Consider the following 25307-nt stretch of genomic DNA (forward strand, 5'->3'; position numbering starts at 1 on the left):
TGTCACACCAGGCACCTGCATATCCTCCCTCACCACATCCATAAACCTCCTCTTTGGCCTTCCTCTTTTCCTCTTTCTTGGCAGCTCCATATTCAGCATCCTTATCCCAGTATGCTCTACACCTCTGTGTTAGTGGAAATACCGTCCTTCCCTCTTCTACTCCAGCTACATCTGCTCTGGTGATGACCGCTGCTCTCACCGCTCCTACTGCCCCTGCCATCGGCTGTGCAAAGGACTTTGTGCACCGAGTTAGGCCTTGTTCTGCACCCCTACAACCAGTACCTCTGCCAGATGGCCCATGGAAAAAGCTAGACATAGTAGGGCCTTTTGAGACAGCTGTGCCCACCTGCCATTATGCTATTACACTGACGGACTACTACTCCAAGTGGCCTGAGTTGGCCCTTTTCCACACTGCAACAACTGCTGACATAATACAGTTTCTTACCACTGTTTTTAAGCAGACACGGTGACCCAGAAAGCATCGTTACAGACAATGGAGCTCAATTCACGTCGGCAGCCTTCGCTGAGTTTCTTGAGGAAAGGGGGCATCCTCCACATCAGGTATCAGTCTACTATCCGGCGGCCAACAGGGCCATTGAACGTTACCACCGTGTTCTGAAGAGCTGCATCCAGACCGCAATCCAGCAGTCTCGGCCATGGAAAGAGGCTGTGTTGGATTGGCTACAAGTCTACAGGGCCACTCCACACACCACCACTGCAGTCTCACCACATGAACTGTTTCATGGCAGAAGAATGTGCACTAAACTACAGTGACAGAAATGCAATCAAAACTATTTATAAATACAAGCAACACAACACCAACTATAAACATGTCCCCCAATGGATATGTTTCCATGGCTGAAGTCATAAAGGTTTATAAGCATTAAGCGTGCCAAAAAAGGGCACCCAATTATGGTTGCAATGTGTCAGGCAGTAGTTAACATTGACCTGATCTATTTATAGATAATCATTTGTTACACATGTCAAAATAAATTATCTGGTTTCAAAGCATTCATAAAAACTTCAGAAAAGTAATACTTTTGATATTTTATTATCAAATCTCAATATTTACATCCCCATCACTGTGTATAAAATCTTAAAATATGACAGCAAATTCATTAATTAATGTGGTTAAATTGTTAGTATGTATTAGCTAAAATATATGTCTGATAAATAATATATCACTGCAGCACAAACTGGATGTATGCAGATGGTACATTTTTCAACTCTTGAAGATGTGTAGCAGTGGGAAGTTAAATGAAAATCAAATACACAAGAGCCTTTTAAAGACATGCCCATATTTAGTTTCTGCTTGCCTGGCAGTTTGACATCAATATAAGGGGGCTCATCATGAGATGAAGAGGCTGCAGGGGATTTCAGACTCTTCCAACCTGTGGTAAGTCAGACTGATGGCTTCATGCATTAGAGAAGAACTTTGATTCAGACTGTTTCTTAAAGTGATGTAACCAAAGTCTGATGTGAGGTGTTTGATTGCATGAATTAAAGTTATTAAAAAAGACAAAATTTAGATAATCCAATGACAGAGTTGGGGAAAAAGAATAACTCACAATAACACAATTTTGCAAATGAATGCTTTGAGATACAATGAATTAGAGCAAATTCACTTCAGTCGTGAAATAATCTAATCAACAACTAATTATGACATTTGAATATGACTAATTTTATGTAATGTGGACATTTACTATATTACTTAAAATCAAAGTGGAATTCACAACCTACTCCAGTCATCACAAATATGTTTTCATTAAGGGTCGACACCTGTGGAAAATTTCTCTGTGACTGGGTAGAAGAAAAAGGTGAGAATTATTTAAATGTCATAATTCATAGAACCTCTCTGCCATGTTCAGATTCAAAAGTAAAGCTTATATTTGTGAAACAGGAGAGGAATGCATTTTTAATGGTCTGTCTACAGAAAACTACCACCATGAGTACGGACGCGGAGATGGCCATTTATGGCAAGGCTGCCATTTATCTCCGTAAGCCTGAGAAAGAGAGGATTGAGGCTCAAAGCAAACCTTTTGATGCCAAAAGTGCTGCATATGTGGCTGATGCTAAGGAGCTGTACCTCAAATGTACAATCCTGAAGAAAGAAGGTGGCAAAGTCACCGTTAAAGTGCTTGACACCCAGGACGTAGGTGAACGTTTATTCAATGCAATTCAGTAAAGTCAAATTTGCAGAAAAATAATTTGAGACAAACAGAAATTGTCTTTTCATTTATTAGGAGAGAACAGTTAAGGAAGATGATGTGACCCCAATGAACCCTCCCAAATATGACAAAATTGAGGACATGGCCATGATGACCCATCTCAATGAAGCCTCTGTGCTGTATAACCTCAAAGAGCGTTATGCCGCATGGATGATTTACGTGAGAAAGCGTACTGGCTAAAGAACAATATTCATCTAGGACCCATGGACAGCATATGGTAAATGGTCATCTGTCTCTCATCTCTCTTAGACCTACTCTGGGCTCTTCTGTGCCACCGTAAACCCCTACAAGTGGCTCCCAGTGTACGATTCTGAGGTTGTTACTGCCTACAGAGGCAAAAAGCGTATGGAGGCTCCACCCCATATCTTCTCTGTCTCTGACAATGCCTATCAGAACATGCTTACTGGTACGTCCTAGTTATGAAGTTATATTAATTGACATTGCAATGAATTTCTGTTGCATCAATGTACAAAAGACATTTCTTTCCTTTTCCTTTAACAGACAGGGAGAATCAGTCTGTCTTGATCACGTATGTTTCACATTTGTTGACCCTCTATAATACCAACATGATCAAAGACATTGAGTAAATTCTATTTAACTGCGTATTTATAAATCTTTCCCCAGTGGAGAATCTGGTGCTGGAAAGACTGTGAACACTAAGCGTGTCATTCAGTACTTTGCCACAATCTCTGTGGGTGGAGACAAGAAGAAGGACCAAACTCCTGGGAAGATGCAGGTATATTTATTCAAGTAGTTTTCAAACAAATTGGAAATGTTCTTGGCGTCAAAAAATGTGCTGACATCAACATTATATGAAAAACTCCACTTGTAGGGCTCACTGGAGGATCAGATTATTGCAGCCAATCCCTTGCTGGAAGCCTACGGTAATGCCAAGACTGTGAGGAATGACAACTCCTCTCGCTTTGTAAGTGTGGATAGCTATAGATGTGTATTGAATGTTCTGGATTGTATAATGCTTCTGTAGTGGGATGCTAAAAATTATCCTTTCCCTGACAGGGTAAATTCATCAGAATCCATTTTGGCACTTCTGGTAAACTGTCTAGTGCCGATATTGAGACTTGTAAGTATCAATCATATGTGCTAAAGTTAAACAATAGAATAAAAGAAGGAGTTTGTTATCGTGAATAACATCATGGGCTGTGATTTTTTTGCAGGCAGAAACGAAAGGAAAGTGGCACACATTAAGACAGCCATGCTCTTATTGCAATAGCACACAACCGCATGTGTTCTATGCTTTTTACACAATAAATCAATCAAGTTGCATTTTATATAGCGCTTTTCTAGCTGCAACAGTCACTCAGTGTGCTTAAACAATTTATAAGATTTGACAACATTTTAATAAACTAAAGAAAATAAACCCAGAAATACTATTTAGTATTGTTCTTATTGTGAGCAGTTTTTTCCACCAAAGAATGTGGTTCCACCACAAGTGGTTCGCTGATATGAAACTTAGACTACAGAATAAAGAGGAAACATATGTCACTAGCATATTTGTAAATAAACACTTTGTAACACAGCAAACGAGAACATTATTAAAATGAATAACAGTAAGCTAGCTTGCTGCTTTTTAGGGAAAAACAATTATTTTTGCAGGTAAATGTTGATCTTTACACTGCCGTTCATTGTGCAGTTACAGAAGGTGTGTGCTTTACGATTAATATTACATTATAGTTTCCTTCATTGTTCTCCTCCAGCTCCAGTTAATCTACCAAAATATATGGATAAATAAACACTAAACCAAATTGTATAATTTGATACGTGTCCATTGTTGACAAGGTCACTTGATGACAACCGCTGAAATCAGCTGTTGATGAAATCAGCTGTTACAAGCAGAATAGAAGTGAAGTGATACAGCACCCGTGACGTTATCATAAATAATGCAGATCTCTCAGCCAATCAGATTGCATAATCACAAACTACTGTTGCATAAATTATTACAATACTGGTTGGCTAGATTGCCTATATATTTAACCATGGATAACACTTACAGATCTGCTGGAGAAGTCCAGAGTGACATTCCAGCTTCCAGATGAGAGAGGCTACCACATCTTCTACCAGATGATGACCAACCACAAACCTGAGCTGATTGGTGAGCTGAAAAATAGCACGTGGAAAATAAATAAAAACTAAGTTGTTAAATGTTTTCATGTGTCACTTAACCCCTTCAACCTTTTTAAATTCACAGAAATGACGCTCATCACCACCAACCCATATGATTTCCCCATGTGCAGCCAGGGTCAGATCACTGTGGCTAGCATTAATGACGTTGAAGAGTTGGTTGCTACTGATGTTAGCGATCTTCCCTTTAATATCCAAAATAAACTTTCTCATCTTTTGTGACCACAGTTCACTGTAAATTATTATCTCTAAAATGATTTCTGTACAAAATGTCACTTACCTGTTGTAAATGCAGACAGCCATTGATATCCTGGGCTTCACCAATGAAGAGAAGATGTACATCTATAAGCTGACAGGTGCTGTGCTTCACCATGGTAACATGAAGTTCAAGCAGAAGCAGCGTGAGGAGCAGGCTGAGCCAGATGGCACAGAGGGTGAGTATTACATTTATTTAAAATGGTGCTGTTTCATTCATGTTGAAGGTTTTATTTTCTTTGATGAAACGTAACAATTATTGTCACAACAATTATTGTTGGGTTAATACTCCTGCCAGTGCCTTTGACCAAGGCATTGGCCATAGAAAGAGAATCTGTCCCCGTGTGCTGCACTGTGCGTATTTACTGTTCCTATGTAGTTAGGATGGGTCAAATGCAGAGGACTCATTTCTGCACGGGGATTAATAAAGTTACCTTCATATATCTTGATTTTGTAAATGTATTTTATATGACTCTTCAGATGCCGACAAGGTAGCCTATCTATTGGGCCTGAACTCTGCTGACATGCTGAAGGCTCTGTGCTACCCCAGAGTGAAGGTCGGAAATGAGTTCGTCACAAAAGGACAGACTGTGCCTCAGGTGAGCACTGGGCCTTTATATTTGCCCAGAACACTCTCGTGTTGTTAAACTGATTTCAATAATTCTCTCTCTACTTATTTAAAGATTTCAATTATGTTTAATCATATCACTGGTTTCTGTAGGTTCATAACTCAGTGAGTGCCTTGGCTAAGTCTATCTATGAGAGGATGTTCTTGTGGATGGTCATCCGTATCAACCAGATGCTGGACACCAAGCAGCCAAGGCAGTTCTTCATTGGTGTCCTGGACATTGCTGGTTTTGAGATCTTTGATGTAAGTTTACATTCATCTTTAAACTCATCTTTAAGAGGTTGATTAATTTCATGATATAATTTTTTCACTCTTTAACTATTAACTTATAACAAATAACCATTTCTCATTTTCAGTTCAACAGCATGGAGCAGCTGTGCATCAACTTCACCAATGAGAAGCTGCAGCAGTTCTTCAATCACCACATGTTTGTTCTGGAGCAAGAAGAGTACAAGAAGGAGGGTATCATCTGGGAGTTTATTGACTTTGGCATGGACTTGGCTGCCTGTATTGAGCTTATTGAGAAGGTAAAAAAATCAAGCTTGAATATCATGTAATGGATATTTCAATATTGTAATTAATCATAGTATGCATAGTGTCAAGAATCATGTACTTTTCTTCTTTCATTTACCATAGCCCATGGGTATCTTCTCCATCCTTGAAGAGGAGTGCATGTTCCCCAAGGCTTCAGACACGACCTTCAAAAACAAGCTGTATGACCAGCATCTTGGAAAGACCAAAGCTTTTGAGAAGCCAAAACCTGCTAAGGGCAAAGCTGAGGCCCACTTCTCTCTGGTGCACTATGCTGGAACTGTGGACTACAATATCGCTGGGTGGCTGGACAAGAACAAGGATCCTCTGAACGATTCCGTTGTGCAGCTGTATCAGAAGTCTGGAGTTAAATTGCTGCCTGTTCTGTATCCCCCTGTTGTTGAAGGTACAATAATAGCAAACGGATTTTAAATTTTAAATTTTCAACAGATGTTTTCCTTTTTATGTTTTGATTACTAAGACTCCTCATAGTAATATATTTTGTTAGTAATACTCCGTTTTTATATATGTGCTTAATATGTTTTTACCAAATCTGAAATTAAAAAAAAAAATTTCATCATTGAATCTTGTCATATTAAATAACAGAGGCTGGAGGTGGCAAGAAGGGAGGCAAGAAGAAGGGTGGTTCTATGCAGACTGTGTCTTCACAGTTCAGGGTAAGGTTTAAGATAAGATAAACACTATATGGTTAATAATTTACTATGCTATTATATATACAGTGCATCTGGAAAGTATTCACACCCCTTCACTTCCCCCACATTTTGTTATGTTACAGCCTTTTTCCAAAATGGATTAAATTCATTTTTTTCTCATCAATCTACACACAATACCCCATAATGACAAAGCGAAAAAGGTTTTGTAGAAATTTTTGCAAATTTATTAAAAATAAAAAACTGACATATTGCATGTACATAAGTATTCACACCCTTTACTCAGTACTTGGTTGAGGCACCCTTGGCAGCGATTACAGCCTCAAGTCTTCTTGGGTATGAAGCTACAAGCTTGGCACACCTATATTTGGGGTATTATTCCCATTCTTCTCTGCAGATCCTCTCGAGCTCTGTAAAGTTAGATGGGGAGTGTAGCTGCACAGCTATTTTCAGGTCTTTCCAGAGATGTGCAATGGGGTTCAAGTCTGGGCTCTGGCTGGGCCACTCAAGGACATTCACAGACTTGTCCCGAAGCCACTCCTTCGTTGTCTTGGCTGTGTGCTTAGGGTCGTTGTCGTGTTGAAAGGTAAACCTTCGCCCCAGTCTAAGGTCCTGAGCGCTCTGGAGCAGGTTTTCATCAAGGATCTCTCTGTACTTTGCTCCATTCATCTTTGCCTCGATCCTGACTAGTCTCCCAGTTCCTGCCGCTGAAGAACATCCCCACAGCATGATGCTGCCACCACCACGCTTCACTGTATGGATGGTATTAGCAAGGTGATGAGAGGTGCCTGGTTTCCTCCAGACGTGACGTTTGGCATTCAGGCCAAAGAGTTCAATCTTGGTTTCATCAGACCAGAGAATCTTGTTTCTCATGGTCTGAGCGTCCTTTAGGTGCTTTCTGGCGAACTCCAAGCGGGCTGTCATGTGCCTTTTACTGAGCAGAGGCTTCCGTCTGGCCACTCTACCATAAAGGCCTGATTGGTAGAGTGCTGCAGAGATGGTTGTCCTTCTGGAAGGTTCTCCCATCTCCACAGAGGAATGCTGGAGCTCTGTCAGAGTGACCATCGGGTTCTTGGTCACCTCCCTGACGAAGGCCCTTCTCCCCCGATTGCTCAGTTTGGCTGGGCAGCCAGCTCTAGGAAGAGTCCTGGTGGATCCAAACTTCTTCCTTTTACGAATGATGGAGACCACTGTGCTCTTCGGGACCTTGAAAGCTGTAGAAATGTTTTGTACCCTTCCCCAGATCTGTGCCTCGATACAATCCTGTCTCAGAAGTCCACAGACAATTCCTTTGACTTCATGGCTTGGTTTCTGCTCTGACATGCACTGTCAACAGTGGGACCTTATATAGACAGGTGTGTGCCTGTCCAAATCATGTCCAATCCATTGAATTTACTACAGGTGGACTCCAATCAAGATGTAGAAACATCTCAAGGATGATCAGTTGAAACAGGATGAACCTGAGCTCAATTTTGAGTGTCATAGGAAAGGGTGTGAATACTTATGTACATGCAATATTTCAGTTTATTATTTTTAATAAATTTGCAAAAATTTCAACAAAACCTTTTTCACTTTGCCATTATGAGATATTGTGTGTAGATTGATGAGAAAAAAAAGGAATGTAATCCATTTTAGAATAAGGCTGTAACATAACAAAATGTGGGGAAAGTGAAGGGGTGTGAATACTTTCCGGATGCACTGTAAATATAATCTTTTTTATAATCTTTTTTCCTGTATCTGTGTTGATATTCCGCTCCTCATTATTCGAGCACTCACAACACCATTGACGGTTTCATATATATATATATATATATATATATATATATATATATATATATATATATATATATATATATATATAAATTTATATATATATATCAATAATGGCAGCTCATGAGTGCGCGACGCATGAAACAGGCCTGTACTGCAATGTATTAAACGTTTTTTACTGTATCAGTATTGATATTCCGCTCCTCATTAGTTGAGCACTTATAACACCATTGACGGTTTTGGAAAAAAACGCTTTATGTATACACATACATACATACATACATACATCATATACATACACACACATACACACATATACATATATACATACGTTTATATATTTATATATGTATGTATGTATGTATGTATGTATGTATGTATGTATGTATGTATGTATGTATGTATGTATGTATGTATGTATGTATGTATGTATGTATAGTCATACACATAGAAAATTGATAATTTTTTTATTTTCTATATACAGGAAAACTTGGGAAAGCTGATGACTAACTTGAGAAGCACCCATCCTCACTTTGTGCGTTGCCTGATTCCCAATGAGTCAAAAACTCCAGGTACCTTGACTATGAAAAATGATCTGTTCACTGTAGAGTACATTAGCTTAATGTTTCAATGAAACTTAAGGGAAGGATGTAATTATGTTTTTATATTTTTTCACAGGTCTGATGGAGAACTTCTTGGTTATCCACCAGCTGAGGTGTAACGGTGTACTGGAGGGTATCAGAATTTGCAGAAAAGGTTTCCCCAGCAGAATCCTCTATGGTGACTTCAAGCAGAGGTAATCATTGAAGTTTCAGTGGTAAAGAGGTTTGTTAAGCAAAAACAGTACAAAGCATGACCAAGACATTGTCATTAACTCTCTTACAAAAGGTACAAAGTGCTGAATGCCAGTGTTATCCCTGAGGGCCAGTTCATTGACAACAAAAAGGCTTCTGAGAAGCTTCTTGGGTCAATTGATGTTGATCACGAACAGTACAAGTTTGGACACACCAAGGTAAACATTTCGGTCTTATATCATGATGAAACAATAAAATTGAATTCTATTTCATAGCTGAATGACAGCTGATTCTGCTATTTGTTTTACCCTCCACAGGTGTTCTTCAAAGCTGGTCTGCTGGGTACTCTTGAGGAGATGCGAGATGAGAAGCTTGCTAAACTGGTCACCATGACTCAGGCCCTCTGTCGTGCTTACCTAATGAGAAAGGAGTTTGTTAAAATGATGGAACGCAGGTATGCTCCAAGAAATAAATTCGAAAATACAAATTCATGAAATATGCAGTCTCAGAATTGTTTTTTCGATAACACTAATATATTCATGCCTTAGGGAAGCCATTTACACCATCCAGTACAACGTCCGCTCTTTCATGAATGTCAAACACTGGCCATGGATGAAGGTGTACTACAAGATCAAGCCTCTTTTGAAGAGTGCTGAAACTGAGAAGGAGCTTGCCAATATGAAGGAGAACTATGAGAAAATGACATCAGACCTGGCTGCTGCTCTGGCCAAGAAGAAGGAACTGGAGGAGAAGATGGTTTCTCTTATGCAAGAGAAGAATGACCTGCAGCTGCAAGTGGCATCTGTTAGTAGACTACAAAACACAGTTTTAAGTCTGACTTTAAACATAGATGATATTGACATATCCTCCATCTTATGTTGTTGTTGCTGTTTTTCATCATTAATTTGTTATCTAGGAATCAGAGAATCTGTCAGATGCTGAAGAGAGATGTGAAGGACTTATCAAGAGTAAGATCCAACTGGAGGCTAAACTCAAAGAGACAACTGAGAGACTGGAGGATGAGGAGGAAATTAATGCTGAGCTGACTGCCAAGAAGAGGAAGTTGGAGGATGAATGCTCTGAGCTTAAGAAAGATATTGATGACCTGGAGCTTACCTTGGCCAAAGTGGAGAAGGAGAAACATGCCACCGAGAACAAGGTTCATGAATGTTTATTTATTCTGCTAATATATCGGCCAGCATGAATATGAATAGAATTATATGCTATTTATGTTATATATCTTGATCTGTACATATCTTTTATTTCATTTTATTTGCATATGTAGGTGAAGAACCTGACTGAGGAGATGGCCTCTCAGGATGAAAGCATTGCTAAGCTGACAAAGGAGAAAAAAGCCCTTCAAGAAGCACATCAACAGACTCTTGATGATCTGCAGGCAGAAGAAGATAAAGTCAATACTTTGACCAAATCCAAAACCAAGCTTGAGCAGCAAGTGGATGACGTGAGGCTTTTGAAAGTTTAATTACGTACTAAGATTTTTATAAGAGATACTATGTCTACTCTTGAACGTTAATAACAAACATGATAATTTGCAGCTTGAAGGTTCTCTGGAGCAAGAAAAGAAACTCCGCATGGACCTTGAGAGAGCCAAGAGGAAGCTCGAGGGTGATCTGAAACTTGCTCAGGAATCCATCATGGACCTTGAGAATGACAAACAGCAATCTGACGAAAAACTGAAGAAGTAATTGTTTCAATAACAATTGTCAATTCTGGCTAAGATTTTATAGTACATTCAAAGCATACATTTTGGGATTATCTTACAAATGAGCTAACTAGAATTTATTCATCAGGAAGGAGTTTGAGACAACCCAGCTTCTGAGTAAGATTGAGGATGAACAATCTTTGGGTGCTCAGCTACAAAAGAAGATCAAGGAGCTCCAGGTTTTTTCATTTAAAAAAAAAATCTTGTTTCTCTTCTTGAAGCATACACTGTTATTTATCTGTAAAAGAATATATTTTAATAAACTATTCTTTTAAAGGCTCGTATTGAGGAACTGGAGGAAGAAACTGAGGCTGAGCGTGCTGCTCGTGCCAAGGTTGAGAAGCAGAGAGCTGACCTCTCCAGGGAACTTGAAGAGATCAGTGAGAGACTTGAGGAGGCTGGAGGAGCCACTGCCGCTCAGATTGAGATGAACAAGAAGCGTGAAGCTGAGTTCCAGAAGCTGCGTCGTGACCTTGAGGAGTCTACTTTGCAACACGAAGCAACTGCTGCTGCACTCCGCAAGAAGCAGGCTGACAGTGTTGCAGAGCTGGGAGAGCAGATCGACAACCTGCAGCGTGTCAAGCAGAAGCTTGAGAAGGAGAAGAGTGAATTCAAGATGGAGATTGATGACCTCTCCAGCAACATGGAGGCTGTTGCAAAGGCCAAGGTATAATGCTGTTCTTATATGCAAATTCTGTAAATGCAAATTGTTGAAAAAAGTCTGAAAAACTGGAATACCTTTCCTTGACTATTGCGATTTTAATTAACAGGGAAATCTTGAAAAGATGTGCCGCACCTTTGAAGACCAGCTTAGCGAACTCAAATCTAAGAATGATGAGAATGTTCGCCAGATAAATGATATAAGCGGTCAGAGGGCAAGGCTGATGACAGAGAATGGTACATACTGCCTTCAAAATATATTGTTGTATTCCTAAAAATGTGAATTACTATACATACTTAGAGGGATGGTATTTGTTTGAAAAACAACTATACTGGGCCGTAACAAATACAATCTGGAGAAAAACATGAATTTAATTTCTAACCAGGTGAGTTTGGTCGTCAGCTTGAAGAGAAGGAGGCTCTGGTCTCCCAGCTGACCAGAGGCAAACAGGCCTTCACACAGCAGATTGAAGAGCTGAAGAGACAGATAGAGGAGGAGGTTAAGGTGAGTAATGATTTACGCCTTATATCTCATATGAATTTCAACGGGAATATTATGTTCATTAAATTGTTTACTAAAAAAAAAAACCTTACCTAGGCCAAGAATGCTCTTGCCCATGGCGTGCAATCCGCTCGCCATGACTGTGATCTTCTGAGGGAGCAGTTTGAAGAGGAGCAGGAGGCCAAGGCTGAGCTGCAGCGTGGAATGTCTAAGGCCAACAGTGAAGTGGCCCAGTGGCGAACCAAGTATGAAACTGATGCTATCCAGCGCACTGAGGAGCTTGAGGAGTCCAAGTGAGTCAGTTGTTCATTTTCTTTTATTCATCTCTATTTCATTTTGTTTTTCTTTTGACTTTTTCCATTATATATGTGATTATTTTGACAAATATTTAACAGGAAAAAGCTTGCCCAGCGTCTCCAGGAGGCTGAGGAGCAGATTGAGGCTGTGAATTCCAAGTGTGCCTCTCTGGAGAAGACCAAACAAAGACTCCAGGGTGAAGTGGAGGACCTCATGATTGATGTGGAGAGAGCAAATGGTCTTGCTGCAAACCTTGACAAAAAGCAGAGAAACTTTGATAAGGTGTGATCATGTGTATCCCTATACATGCTATAGCCACTGAAATGGGAACTTTTTACCTTACTAATTTTCTCACAATTATCAAACAGGTCTTGGCAGAATGGAAACAGAAATATGAGGAGGGTCAGGCAGAACTTGAAGGAGCTCAGAAAGAGGCTCGTTCACTCAGCACTGAGCTGTTCAAGATGAAGAACTCCTATGAGGAGGCTCTGGACCAGCTGGAGACCATGAAGCGCGAGAACAAGAACCTGCAACGTGAGTATTCACTATTATAAACATCCATCATATTTGATATAACATTATTGTACATTAGCCTGGGTGAATAACATAACCTACACTTAAATGCTTAAATTACTAAACGTATGTAACCCACTACAGAGGAGATCTCAGATCTGACTGAGCAGATTGGTGAGACTGGAAAGAGCATCCATGAGCTGGAGAAATCCAAGAAGCAGGTGGAGACAGAGAAGGCTGAGATCCAGACAGCTCTTGAGGAGGCTGAGGTAAAATAATAATTGAATGGAAAGTGTTCAACATTTGCAACAGACTGTGTGCTTTTTTGTGAGCGAAATCTACAAATGCAATAGAGCAAGGAGGCAAATACTACAAAACATTCAAAAGTTACGAAGGGCCCTACATTAACAATTCTGATTTTTAGGGAACACTGGAACATGAAGAGTCCAAGATTCTGCGTGTCCAGCTGGAACTCAACCAAATTAAGGGTGAGGTTGACAGGAAGCTGGCAGAGAAAGATGAGGAGATGGAGCAAATCAAGAGGAACAGCCAGAGGGTGGCTGACTCCATGCAGAGCACTCTGGACTCTGAGGTCAGGAGCAGGAATGATGCCCTGAGAATTAAGAAGAAGATGGAGGGAGACCTGAATGAGATGGAGATTCAGCTGAGCCATGCTAACCGCCAGGCTGCTGAGGCCCAGAAGCAGCTGAGGAATGTTCAGGGACAACTTAAGGTAAATGACATAACCATTGTACAAACAACCACTGTATATCATTCAATGTGACAATTTTTTTTAATATTTCTATATGAAAATCTTCACACAAGGATGCCCAATTGCACCTTGATGATGCTCTCAGAGCACAGGAGGATCTGAAGGAGCAGGCTGCCATGGTGGACCGTAGAAATGGTCTCATGGTGGCTGAAATTGAGGAGCTGAGGGCTGCTCTGGAACAGACAGAGAGAGGCCGCAAAGTGGCTGAACAAGAGCTGGTGGATGCTAGTGAACGTGTTGGACTGTTGCACTCTCAGGTATGTGATTACCTGCATCTCATTGAGAATAAGTGTGGGTGTGTGTGTGCATGTGATTTTACATTCATCAGTAAAATGAAACTATTCTTTCAGAATACAAGCCTTCTGAACACAAAGAAGAAGCTTGAGGCTGACCTCGTTCAAGTCCAAAGTGAAGTGGATGACACTGTTCAGGAAGCCAGAAATGCAGAAGAGAAGGCCAAGAAGGCCATCACTGATGTAGGTTTAAATTCTATTTGACAAAGTTTTTGTTAATCCACAAATCTTGAGGCGCACACTTCACTTATAAAATTGCAATTGAATAACATGATTCATTTTTAGGCTGCTATGATGGCTGAGGAGCTGAAGAAAGAGCAGGATACAAGTTCTCACCTAGAGAGGATGAAGAAGAACCTGGAGGTCACTGTTAAGGACCTGCAGCATCGTCTGGATGAAGCTGAGAACTTGGCCATGAAGGGTGGCAAGAAGCAACTCCAGAAACTGGAATCTAGGGTAAGATAAAACAAGAAATACCACATGGTAAGATATACATAGTTGAACTGATGAACAGTCAATAAAGAATAAACTGTGTTGTTAATGTGTAATTGTTCTCAAGGTGCGTGAGCTGGAAACAGAAGTTGAGGCTGAACAGAGACGTGGAGGAGATGCTGTTAAGGGTGTTCGCAAATATGAGAGGAGGGTGAAGGAACTTACTTACCAGGTATATTATCTTCATCTCAGATTCAACCTATCAATTAACTGCATTGCCACAATCAAATGAACTCTTGCTCAAAACTCAAATTCCCTATTTACTTTAGACTGAAGAGGACAAAAAGAATGTCACTAGGCTGCAGGATCTAGTAGACAAACTTCAGCTGAAGGTGAAAGCCTACAAGAGGCAGGCTGAGGAAGCGGTAAGTTATAATTTCAGTAATTGTTCTAGCGGTGTTTTAATTCAAATCAGCCATGTAATTCATAACCGATATCATCTGTGATGGTTTTACAGGAGGAACAGGCCAATGCTCACCTGTCCAAGTGCAGGAAGATTCAGCATGAACTGGAGGAGGCTGAGGAACGTGCTGACATCGCTGAGTCTCAAGTCAACAAACTGAGAGCTAAAAGCCGGGACTCTGGCAAGGTAAATGTGTGTAAGAGCATAATTGATAATCAGTCGGTGTGATATGACGTCCATTTTATTAATATAAATTTGTAATACATTTTATTTCTTTATTCTTTACAGGGAAAGGAAGCTGCTGAATAGATTTGCTCAATGTTTCCATTTTCTTATTAAGAAGTCATAAAATATGATTCTCTGTTATCAATAAATCTTGCTAAAAATAATTCTCTTGTTGACCCATTATTTAATTTGAGTGACGAAGCAGGTTTTATGCTATTTGCTGTATTAGAGTCTCCAGTTAGTTAAAATGTCTGTGAATGTTCTCATTCATCCAGGTCATGGTTATCCAAAGGAGTTGAATCAAGTGCAGTTGGACTTGGTATATATCAGGCGAAACGTCTTCACTGATATATACCAAGTCCAGTTGCACTTGATTCAACTCCTTTGGAGTTAGTTGAAATGTTTATCTTATGTGAAGGACAATCAATATAAAGTGAAAATCCACTGTAAGTCTAAACCTGACCAAAAACCACCATACTTTAGACCATGCTATTAAGAAACAAAACTGAGAAAACAATGGCGTGTGTGATCATAGACATTGTACTGGCCTCCTAATGGTGTTTTCTAACCAAAATTAGACAGCCAGCCAAAGTCCCTCAATACGCAACACGGGAGTCAGGACTTAGCTTTCTAACTCAGATTTAATGCAGACTCTTGTTGAGCATGTTGATATAGCAAAGGAGTAAAACTGAAACAACAGAAATATACATCGAGTTACTTATACAGAAATCGTAAATGTAAAACTTCACCTTTAGGCAAAAAAAGAAGGACTTCTGAGACAGGTCTCAGGAATTTCTTCTGACTTCCTTGAGTTGTGGTCTTTACTTCGACCTTGCGCACCTCTCCATCCTGGCTTGGAAAGGTGGATGTTACCAGTGCCATAGGCTACTTGTTCTTTTCAGCTTGGCTGTCCTTCAGCAGCACCACATCACCTTCCTGTAGATTACGACGATCCTCGACCTACTTGCAGTGACTCTGCAGTGTCGGGAGATACTCGTGTCTCCATTGGGTCCAAAATGTGCTGGCAAGAGCTTGCACCTGCCTCGATTGGCTTCAGTGGAGCTCCCTGTCTAAGAAATCTCCAGGTGGAGGGGGAGCACAGATCTTTTGCATAAGCAACATTGCAGGTGTTAGGATGAAGGGGGCGTCTGGATCAGAAGAGACTGGAACGAGGGGTCTGGCATTGATTATAGCAGAAATTAGTCATGTATTCAACGAGCTCCAATCATTCGCTTCCAGGAGCCTCCCATGTTTGAAGAATGGGGGGGGGGTTGTACTCCCCGGAGCAGCCCTGCTCACTCAGGTATCTCTGGATACTGGATCCTTGTTGCTGCTTGGTCAGTCAAAGCTCGTTGCTAGCGCCAACACAGTTCGTCCCATGATCTGACCTCAGTTGCTTTGCAGGTCCACGGATTTAAAAAAAAACGCCTCAGAGCGTTGATGCAACTGGAGGTGTCCATGGACTCGATTTTCTCAATATGCACTGCTCTAGTGCTCACGCAGGTAAACAGTGTCGCCCAACGCTTGTTTTCTGCGTGCCCACCTCTTGTGCACCTTGCGGTGACTTTCCAAGGCCCAAAGACATCCAATCCCATGTAGATGAATGGAGGAGATGTGCGTTTACGTCTGCCATGGGTTGCACCTCCATCTTGCCACGGAGCTTCCGCCAGGTGATGCACTTGTGCACAACTGAGCTGATAAGCCTTTTGCATCCGATGATCCATAGACCAGATCTGATGGCCCCTTCAGTGAAATGGCGACCTTGATGATTCACCTGCATGTGATGGTGGCATACTAGTAGGGTAGAAAAGTGGCTGTGTTTAGGTAGAACTAGGGGGTTCTTCTCAACATGTTCCAGTGGTTCGTGTTTGAGTCTGCCTCCAATTCTCATGAGGCCTCCTTGGAGCACAGGACTGAGTTTGAAGAGTGGGCTGCTCTTGGGCAGGGTTTTGCCATCAGCAAGGGTAGAAAATTCCACTGGGAAAGCTTCTTTTTGGACTGCATTTATGATGATGTCCATAGCTTGAGAAAGCTCGTCAGGAGTGCGGGGCTGTTTGCACCAATGCCACCCTCTACATCCTTTGGCATTGTCTGTAGACTTGTAGGATCGAGCTATATGGATTAGGAAGGTAACAGCTCTCAATAGTGAGTCCCACGTAGAGAAGAGCTTGAACCGGTCTGTGGCGAAGTTTTTCCTTTGAACTTGTGTGCGGAAGCAGGACACCTCAGGCTGCACGTCGACATCAAGTTCAGGACTGATGAGTTCAAAGGACTCAGGTTTCTTTTGCAGGCCCTCATATGGTCTATGAAGCAAACCTGCCAACACTCCCAATTCTAGCGGGAGTCTCCCGATTTTTAACCCTTTCTCCCGCTGTGCTCCCAATTGGCAATATCTCCTGCTAATCTCCCGATTTCATTGTGATACAAATCAAATGGGTGTTTCTCAGTTTCTGTGGGGGATGCGTGTCGTGGTACCTGGCAACCCAACACAGGGGCAGAGGTGAGCATGCGCAAATGAGCCTGCCTGACGTTTAAGTCCTCAGTTTGCCGCTGAGAATGTCTAAAGCTAGGAAGAAATATGCTTCTAAATTTCAGTCCACTTGGACAGAGACCTTCCCCTTTCTAACAGCGAGCCGTATCAACAAGCACCATACGTCTTGTAACCTATGTCGGGCATAGCATAGAGCATGGTGGGAAATAAGACGTTAGCAAACATGCCAACGGCGCAAAACACAAACAAGCCGTGGAGGCACAGAGGGGAATCGCCAGTAATGGCACGTTCATCGTGAGAGGTATGTCGGAGGCTGATCAAGTCACTAAGGCAGAGGTGAAAATGGCCATGCTAGTCGCCAAAAACAATATTCCTTTTGCATTTTGTGACGAGTTCGGCAAAAGTGTTGCCGACATGTTTCCTGACTCAGCAATAGCTCGGAAATACTCCTCAGTCAATCAATCAATCAATCAAGTTGAATTTTATATAGCGCTTTTCTAGCTGCAACAGCCACTCAAAGCGCTTTACATTTCTGGTCAAATCTGAATTTCAGACACCTGTTACAATAGAACACAAGCCGTTTTCTGTACAATCGCTACCTATTTCGTATGCATAAGGCCACCGAAATGTGATTTACAACGATTAATTTATTCACACGTGTATTACGAAAAGATTTGACATGGGCCGTTTGAGACTACTGACATTTAGCAGACCAGTGACAGAGCTTAGTCGGTATGCAGATAATGGATTTTCGACACAAGTGGGATGGTCACCAGAAACTAGTTATTTTCCTGTACCTAACATGACCATTTCCATTTGACTTTGTTCTCCAAAGTCAACAAAACTCCTTAAAGGTAAGATCCGGGATTTTTCTTTTGACCTCATCCTTGTGGGGTAACTATATTCATATTTGCTGGATAGAAAATATGCTACTTTTAGATGTATTAACCCATTGTAAATCGAAATGTCAGGTTAGAAATTGTTTTACTCCAGTTACAATGTAAACAAACCTTTTACAGCCACAAAATGCAGCAAATACAATGAAATACTCATGTGCCTGTGTAATCGGGTGAAATATGTTTGTTATGTATGCACACATCGACAGTGCTGCATTTGATTTGGTGCTGTTCTATTGTGCTGGGATCGATTGGTGATGCCTGCGGGCTCTGGGTTGTTTGTAGTCTAGTCAGTTAAGGCAAAATGGCTGCAAAAAGTCATTCACATTTGAGCCTATGTTTTTCTGTTAATTTAGAGTCCAATAAAGAAAAAAATGCAAGGAGCCCAAAATTTTAGGTGGGGGAAGTCTCTGAAATGGCCACGCCCACTTTTTAGGCCTGGAAATCAGTATCTCGGCTCCTGAATGTCGCAGAGAGCTGATCATGGGCTCAAAAGAAGCAGAAGCACCACATTTATTTAAGCATTATGAACAAACATATACCCCAAAACCTTTACTTTTTCAGATATTTTAAGAAAACTAATTTTTACTGGTCACGTTTCACGTATCAGCTCCTGAAGGTTGTAAAAAGCTATATTTGACATGAATCTCATTCGCTGCCTATGTTATAAAGCATGAAGCACAATACACACACGAATCATGAGTTTAGAAAATATCTTAGTTGTCTTCAGCTCCATGTCATGAGAATAGCAGTATCATACACAAGATATCTTAACCCAGGCCAGGTTGCAGTGGGTGGATCCGATCAGCCCCTTTATGCCATCAAGAAGATGATACAGTGGGCCATGGGGGAAGAGTTTTCTCATTCATACTTCGCGTTCATGGGTGGGCTGCACCTTGAGAAGGTTTCTCTTGTCTGTGTTGGGCAGTTGATAAAAGGAACTGGCCTTGATACCATCTTAACCTCAGCTAATCTGAATATCACAGGTCTGACAACTGCTGTCTGCGATGTGAATTCCATAAAGAAGGCTAGATACTGTATTCAACTCCTGGCTGTGGTGCTGGCCAAGAAGAGAGATGAAGCATTTCAGGCAAAACGTCTAGAGGACAACAGTTTGACTTGGAGTAACTGGGTGGCCAATGAAAACAGCCCCATGTTTCACTACTGGAACAATGTTGTTGACACAATCAAGAAGGTTCTTATCTTCATAAGATCCTTTCGAGAGGCAAACTTCATCATGATGATCAGTGCACTTGAGCAGCTCATTCCTCTTTTCTTTGCACTTGATCATACACACTATGCCAGATGGGCATCAGTGTTTCTTCAGGATCTCAAAGAGCTCAAATGGAGACACCCATACTTGTTCAAGGAATTTCTTTCAGGCTCTTTCACAGTAAACACCAGAGACAACCCATTCTCAAAGATTGCATGTGATCAAAAGCAGGAACATAACATAAAGGTCATCAAGTCTGACACTGGATATGTCGATATCATCAATCGGGAAGATCAAGAGTTCTTCAGGAAACTCGAACTTGCGCTACCCGAAATCCAGCGCTACCTAGATGAGGTCGAAGGTCAAGATCCATCACACGGGCACAAAGAAATGCTGGATTCCTTCAAGGAAACATTTTCAAGCCACACACTCAAGGTGTACCAGGGTATCCTTACCAACCCGTTCGATGAAGCTCAGTTCATGAGGTTGAACTCATCCATTCCCTTCCCAGATGTCATAAGTAAAGACTCCAGTTTTGTCTTTACAGTCGGCAAAACTCAGCATGACCAGTTTGTGCAGGAGCGAATTGTATTAAGTAAGAAGGATGTCAATGCAACCATCTCACGAAATGCCCTGAAACTCCCAAGTTCATGTGCAAAAGTCCAACTCGCTAGCCCTGCAATCAAGCCACTCAAAGGAACCTTTGCAAAGCTGAAGGAGGCCTGCAGATCAAGAGAAGAAGAGACAAGGAAGTTATTTGGTGGTGAATTCACAGGTGAAACTAATTGATATAAAGTCAGTTATTCAAATATTTTAGATGTTACTTAAGTCTTACCAGATTTTTAATACAGTGATATTCATTGATTCAATTTCACATTCAAGTTAATTGATTTGACAGTAAGCCCAAGAGTTACACTTAGCTTAACTATTCATTTCAATTTCAGGTTTACCCGACGCCTTGTCAACAAAGGATGGAGATATTTATCATAGCCAAAAGTCTCAAATTCTTAAGGACATCGGTGTACAAGTTCAATCTACATCCTCAGAAGGACTTGTGATAGATTTGTCTGTGCAAGTACGAATCATGGCAAAGTCTCTCACCAAAGGCATGACATTCCAAGACTTTGTAATCAAAGTGTTGAACAGCATTGCCAGGATCGGTCATGAGAAGAAAGCCAATCGTATTGACATTGTGGCTGACCTCTACCAGAATATGAGTATCAAGACTGCGACTAGGAAGAACCGGGGATCAGCAGGTAGTTCACAGATGGCTTTCAGTGAGAATGACACCATGCCAGAATCTAAGCAATTCTTTGAAGCTTTTCTGTCTAATGTAGACAACAAAGTAGCCCTGAATCTAATGTTCGCCAGGATTGCTAAGGCACAAGCGTGGAACTGGGACAAGGAGTTCAGCATCACCTACGGCAGAAAGGTGCTTGCAAACTTCGGCGAAAGCTTCGAGATCCAGCTTTATGACAGCATAGATATGCTTGAGGAGGCTGACAACCGCATCGTTTGCCATGTGATGCACATGCTAAACAAGGGGATCAAGTCAGTTACAGTTAGAACAGTCGACTCCGATGTGGTAGTCATCCTACTAGGGTTCACTACACAGTTCCTATCAGTATGTAATGACTTGCAACTTATAGTTGACTTTGCAGTTCCTGGCAAACGCCAATTCTACTCAATCACAGAAGCACACAAGAAGCTTGGTGGAGATGTGGCCGAGGCCATGCCTGTGTTCCATTCTTTTAGTGGCTGTGATTCTGTGAGCGCCTTCTTTGGCCACTCAAAGACTGCTCAATACAAAGCCTGGATAAACCACAGTAAGTCCACAGAACTCACTGCTGCTTTGAGAGGACTAAGTTGCTGCCCTAGTATCGAGACAGTTAAGGAAAGCATGGAAGTTATTGAGCCCTGGGTAATGAGCTGGTACAACAAGACTGGACTGTACAACTGTGTCAGTATAGATGAGCTCAGATTCCAGCTGTTCAAGCACTCAGTTAATGATGAGCTGAGAGACCTACCCCCAAGTCAGGATGCGCTTCTACAGCATCTGTTGAGAGCTACATTCCAGGCAGGATGGCTGTGGGGAAACAGCCTGCTACAACTCCCTTGTCCCCCTGTCATTGAATGGGGTTGGACTACCGAAGGAGAGGAACTCTTCGTCAAGTGGAGCACAGTTTCCACAAGAGATACATTGTCTCAAGTAACAGGGGTGTGTAGTTGCAGATCTAATAAGTGTACCTCATGTTCTTGTGCTGGCAGAGGGATGAAATGTCTCATTTATTGCAAGTGCCTCAGCAAGTGTTTGAATCCAGTCTGATGGGATGTGTGAGGTTAAAATAAAGATTTTTTTGGACCTCACATGGTTTGCTTTGTTTCTTTGGTGGTTACTGGGTTCCTCCTCTTATAACAAAGAGTCAACTTGAATACTAGCACTCCATGAGTAGATGTAACACTTTTACTCAAACAAACTGTATAGCCTTCTTGCACAGATTTGGCTAAAGTTGATTGCATGCTGCTGATCAAATCAATGGAAAAAAGAACATGTTCATGAATAGCTCAAAACGTGAAGGTTTTAGGGCATACAGTATATTTGTTCAGAGCACTAATATAAATAGTTATTTCCACATCTTTTGAGCCCAATATCAACTCGGGGCAACCTCCGAGAGCTGAGCCTGAGATATAGTCCCAGGGCTAAAAAGTGGGCGTGGCCATGTATGTGACCAGTGAAAATTAGTTTTTTGTAAATACCTGAAAAAGTAAAGGTTTTGGGGTATATGTTTGTTCATAATGCTTATATAAATGTGGTGCTTCTGCTTCTTTTGAGCCCATGATCAGCTCTCTGCGACATTCAGGAGCCGAGATACTGATTTCCAGGCCTAAAAAGTGGGCGTGGCCATTTCAGAGACTTCCCCCACCTAAAATTTTGGGCTCCTTGCATTTTTTTCTTTATTGGACCCTAAATTAACAGAAAAACATTGGCTCAAATGTGAATGACTTTTTGCAGCCTTGACCCCATATTTGCCCTTAACTGACCAGACTATTGATCGGGTCTGCCTTTGATGCTGTGTCAGTCTAAATAAAGAATGCCACGGAGAGGTTGTGTCGAGCGACAGCGCTGTGTCCTGACGTGATTTAAAAATACAATATTGGCGACGAGGATGGGATGGTTCGCGACCAGCTAATCGAACACACCAACAACGCAAAGGTGCGTGAGACTCTCCTGCTGGAAAAAGACGATCTGCTGCTGTCCAGAGAATTACCATCGCACTACAGGTTGAGGGAGCAGCTGAGTGTGCTGCTATGCTAAATACACAGCAAGTGGCCACCTCCAGTCAAGCTGCCAACGACTCCTCCCTCTACTCACGGCTGCCCCTCGGGACGCAACCCAACCAGAGCGAGGCGGGCGCCGACTCCACTGGGGACGTCTTGCAACTGCAACGACGGCGTTCTCGGCCCCGCCCTCAACAGTCCTGTGGTAACTGTGGGTCTCGGTCTCATGTTTCAAGGGCTCAGAACTGCCCTGCCCGTGGCCAGACATGCCGTAGCTGCGGTAAGCACAATCACTTTGCCAACGTCTGTCGATCTTCCCCGGCTGGGTCAGAGGGCCACACCCCCCAGTCTTCAACCGCCGTCATTCACAAGGTGAGCTCTGCGCCAGTGTCATTCAAATCATGCACAGTCAACATTAATGATGTGTGCATCCCCCTGCTGTTGGACACCGGTGCAAGTGTGTCTCTCCTGAATGTTGATACCTACAGTCAATTTTTCGGTTCACTGCCACTGTCCGCACCCTCAGCTGTCCTCTGTGGGTATGGTGACTCCAAAATCGATCTGGTTGGCTCTCTCCAAGTGACTGTCCGCTATGGAACCAAGCTGGTGCCCAATGCAGTTTTTCATGTGGCACGCCGTGGGGCCAACCTGATGGGCCTGGACCTGTTCTCCGCTCTGGGGTTCTCCCTCTTAGACACAAGGGGGGCAGCAATCCTGACTGTCGCCACACCTTGGCAGCAGAAGTGGCCATCGCTGTTTATGGGGCTGGGCTGCCTCTCCGCCTTCACCCATCAACCTCTCCTCAACCCTGCTGTGAAATCTGTCATCCAACCACTGCGCCGCATCCCGTTGGCTCTCCGTGATGGGGTCTCCGCCGAGCTGCAACAACTGCTGGAAGCTGGCATCATTGAACCGGTGGACGCGTCACCTTGGGTCTCAAACCTCGTGGTGGCTAAGAAGAAGTCAGGGGGCCTGCGTGTCTGTGTCGATCTACGTGCAGTAAATAAGGCAGTGGTCCCTGATAAGTATCCACTGCCCACCTCAGAAGAACTCACTGCTCAGTTCTATGGCTCTGAGGTGTTCTCCAAGCTCGACCTCAGACAGGGGTACTTACAGGTGCCCCTCCACCCCAGCAGCCGAAACCTCACAGCCTTTGTGACACATGCAGGAGTGTTTCGCTACACCAGGATGCCTTTCGGTCTCAGCTCCGCCCCTAGCTGCTTCCAGAAAATCATGGTCTCCGTGCTGGCTGGCATACTGGGCGTGGCCATTTATCTGGACGATATAGTGGTACACGGGCCCACCAGTGAAATCCACGACAAGCGCCTTGACATGGTCTTCGCAGCCCTGTCCAAGCACAAGCTAACTCTCAATGCTGAGAAATGTGTCCTCTCTGTGCCAGCCATCGACTTCGTGGGGTTCCGGCTGTCAGCGAGCGGTGTAACTCCACTACAATCCAACGTGGACGCCATTCAGACCATCCCTGAGCCCAGCTCGGCCGCCCAGGTCGCCTCCTTCCTGGGTATGACAAGTTACTACCTGAGGTTTCTTCCCCAGTACTCTGCGACCACAGCCCCCCTGCGCCAGCTGCTGCGTAAGGACGAGCCATGGGTGTGGTCAAAGGCATGCAGTGACGCTGTGCGTGATCTCAAGACTCAACTGACTTCACCACCAGTGTTGGCTCACTTCGACATCTCCAGCTCCACCTTTGTGACCTGTGACGCATCAGCCACAGCGATAGGGGCCGTGCTGTCTCAAACCCAGAACGGTGTGGAGAAGCCCATTGCCTTCGCCTCCCGTGCCCTCAACCTGACCGAGCAGCGGTACTCCGTGGGTGAGCGTGAGGCGTTAGCCTGTATCTGGGCTTGTGAAAGGTGGCACCTCTACCTCTATGGCCGCTCCTTCACCCTCAGGACAGATCACCAGGCCCTGACAGCGCTGCTGTCCACATCTGGGACAAGCCACAAACCCCTGAGGCTGCACCGCTGGTCTGACCGCCTCCGCCAGTACAACTTCAGCCTGCAGTTCACCCCAGGCAGACACAATGTTGTCGCCGACCTGCTCTCTCGCTCTGTCTCCACCCCAGCTCCACAGACGGACACTGACTGTGTGGAAAAGGACATTGTCCAAATGCTACACACACCCCTCCAGGCCACTGTCTCTCTGCAGGAGCTGAGGGCAGCCTCCGAACAGGACCCTGTCCTCTCCCAGCTCCGCACCTACATCCAGAACGGCTGGCCTCACAAGGTCCCAGAGGAGCTGGCTGCGTTCGCCCGAGTCAGACAGGAGCTCTCCTGCTGGAACGACACCTGCGTGGCACGTGGGTTTTGCACAGTGGTCCCAGCTGTTCTCCGTGCACGTGTTTTGAATACGGCGCATGAAGGCCACCTGGGCATTGTGAAACTGAAACAGCGCTGCCGAGACCTGGTGTGGTGGCCGGGGATAGACAGAGATATTGAGGCTCTGGTGAAGGACTGTTCTGCCTGCCTTGTGAGTGGCAAGACTGGCCACCAGGCTCCCCCACCCCTGCAA

General features: G+C 43.1%; 1 protein-coding gene across 1 annotated transcript; it reads left to right on the forward strand.

The window, feature by feature from the left end:
• Nucleotides 1-1945: 1945 nt before the first annotated feature.
• Nucleotides 1946-14980, forward strand: LOC130121453 (myosin heavy chain, fast skeletal muscle-like). Its single transcript, XM_056290241.1, has 39 exons — nt 1946-2152; nt 2244-2387; nt 2478-2634; nt 2730-2757; nt 2853-2964; nt 3061-3153; nt 3246-3309; nt 4240-4338; nt 4435-4538; nt 4663-4801; nt 5103-5221; nt 5344-5493; nt 5607-5777; nt 5887-6187; nt 6388-6458; nt 8707-8794; nt 8901-9018; nt 9111-9234; nt 9334-9470; nt 9565-9820; nt 9933-10175; nt 10302-10478; nt 10573-10718; nt 10828-10918; nt 11017-11406; nt 11510-11636; nt 11786-11904; nt 11998-12194; nt 12297-12480; nt 12567-12732; nt 12856-12980; nt 13136-13444; nt 13537-13740; nt 13834-13959; nt 14062-14232; nt 14336-14440; nt 14538-14633; nt 14726-14857; nt 14960-14980. Exons 1-39 carry the CDS (start codon nt 1946-1948, stop codon nt 14978-14980), a joined length of 5811 nt encoding a protein of 1936 aa, XP_056146216.1.
• The last annotated feature ends 10327 nt before the right edge of the window (nt 14981-25307 follow it).

Source organism: Lampris incognitus, chromosome 12, assembly GCF_029633865.1.
Source record: "Lampris incognitus isolate fLamInc1 chromosome 12, fLamInc1.hap2, whole genome shotgun sequence".
Taxonomy (NCBI): Eukaryota; Metazoa; Chordata; class Actinopteri; order Lampriformes; family Lampridae; genus Lampris; species Lampris incognitus.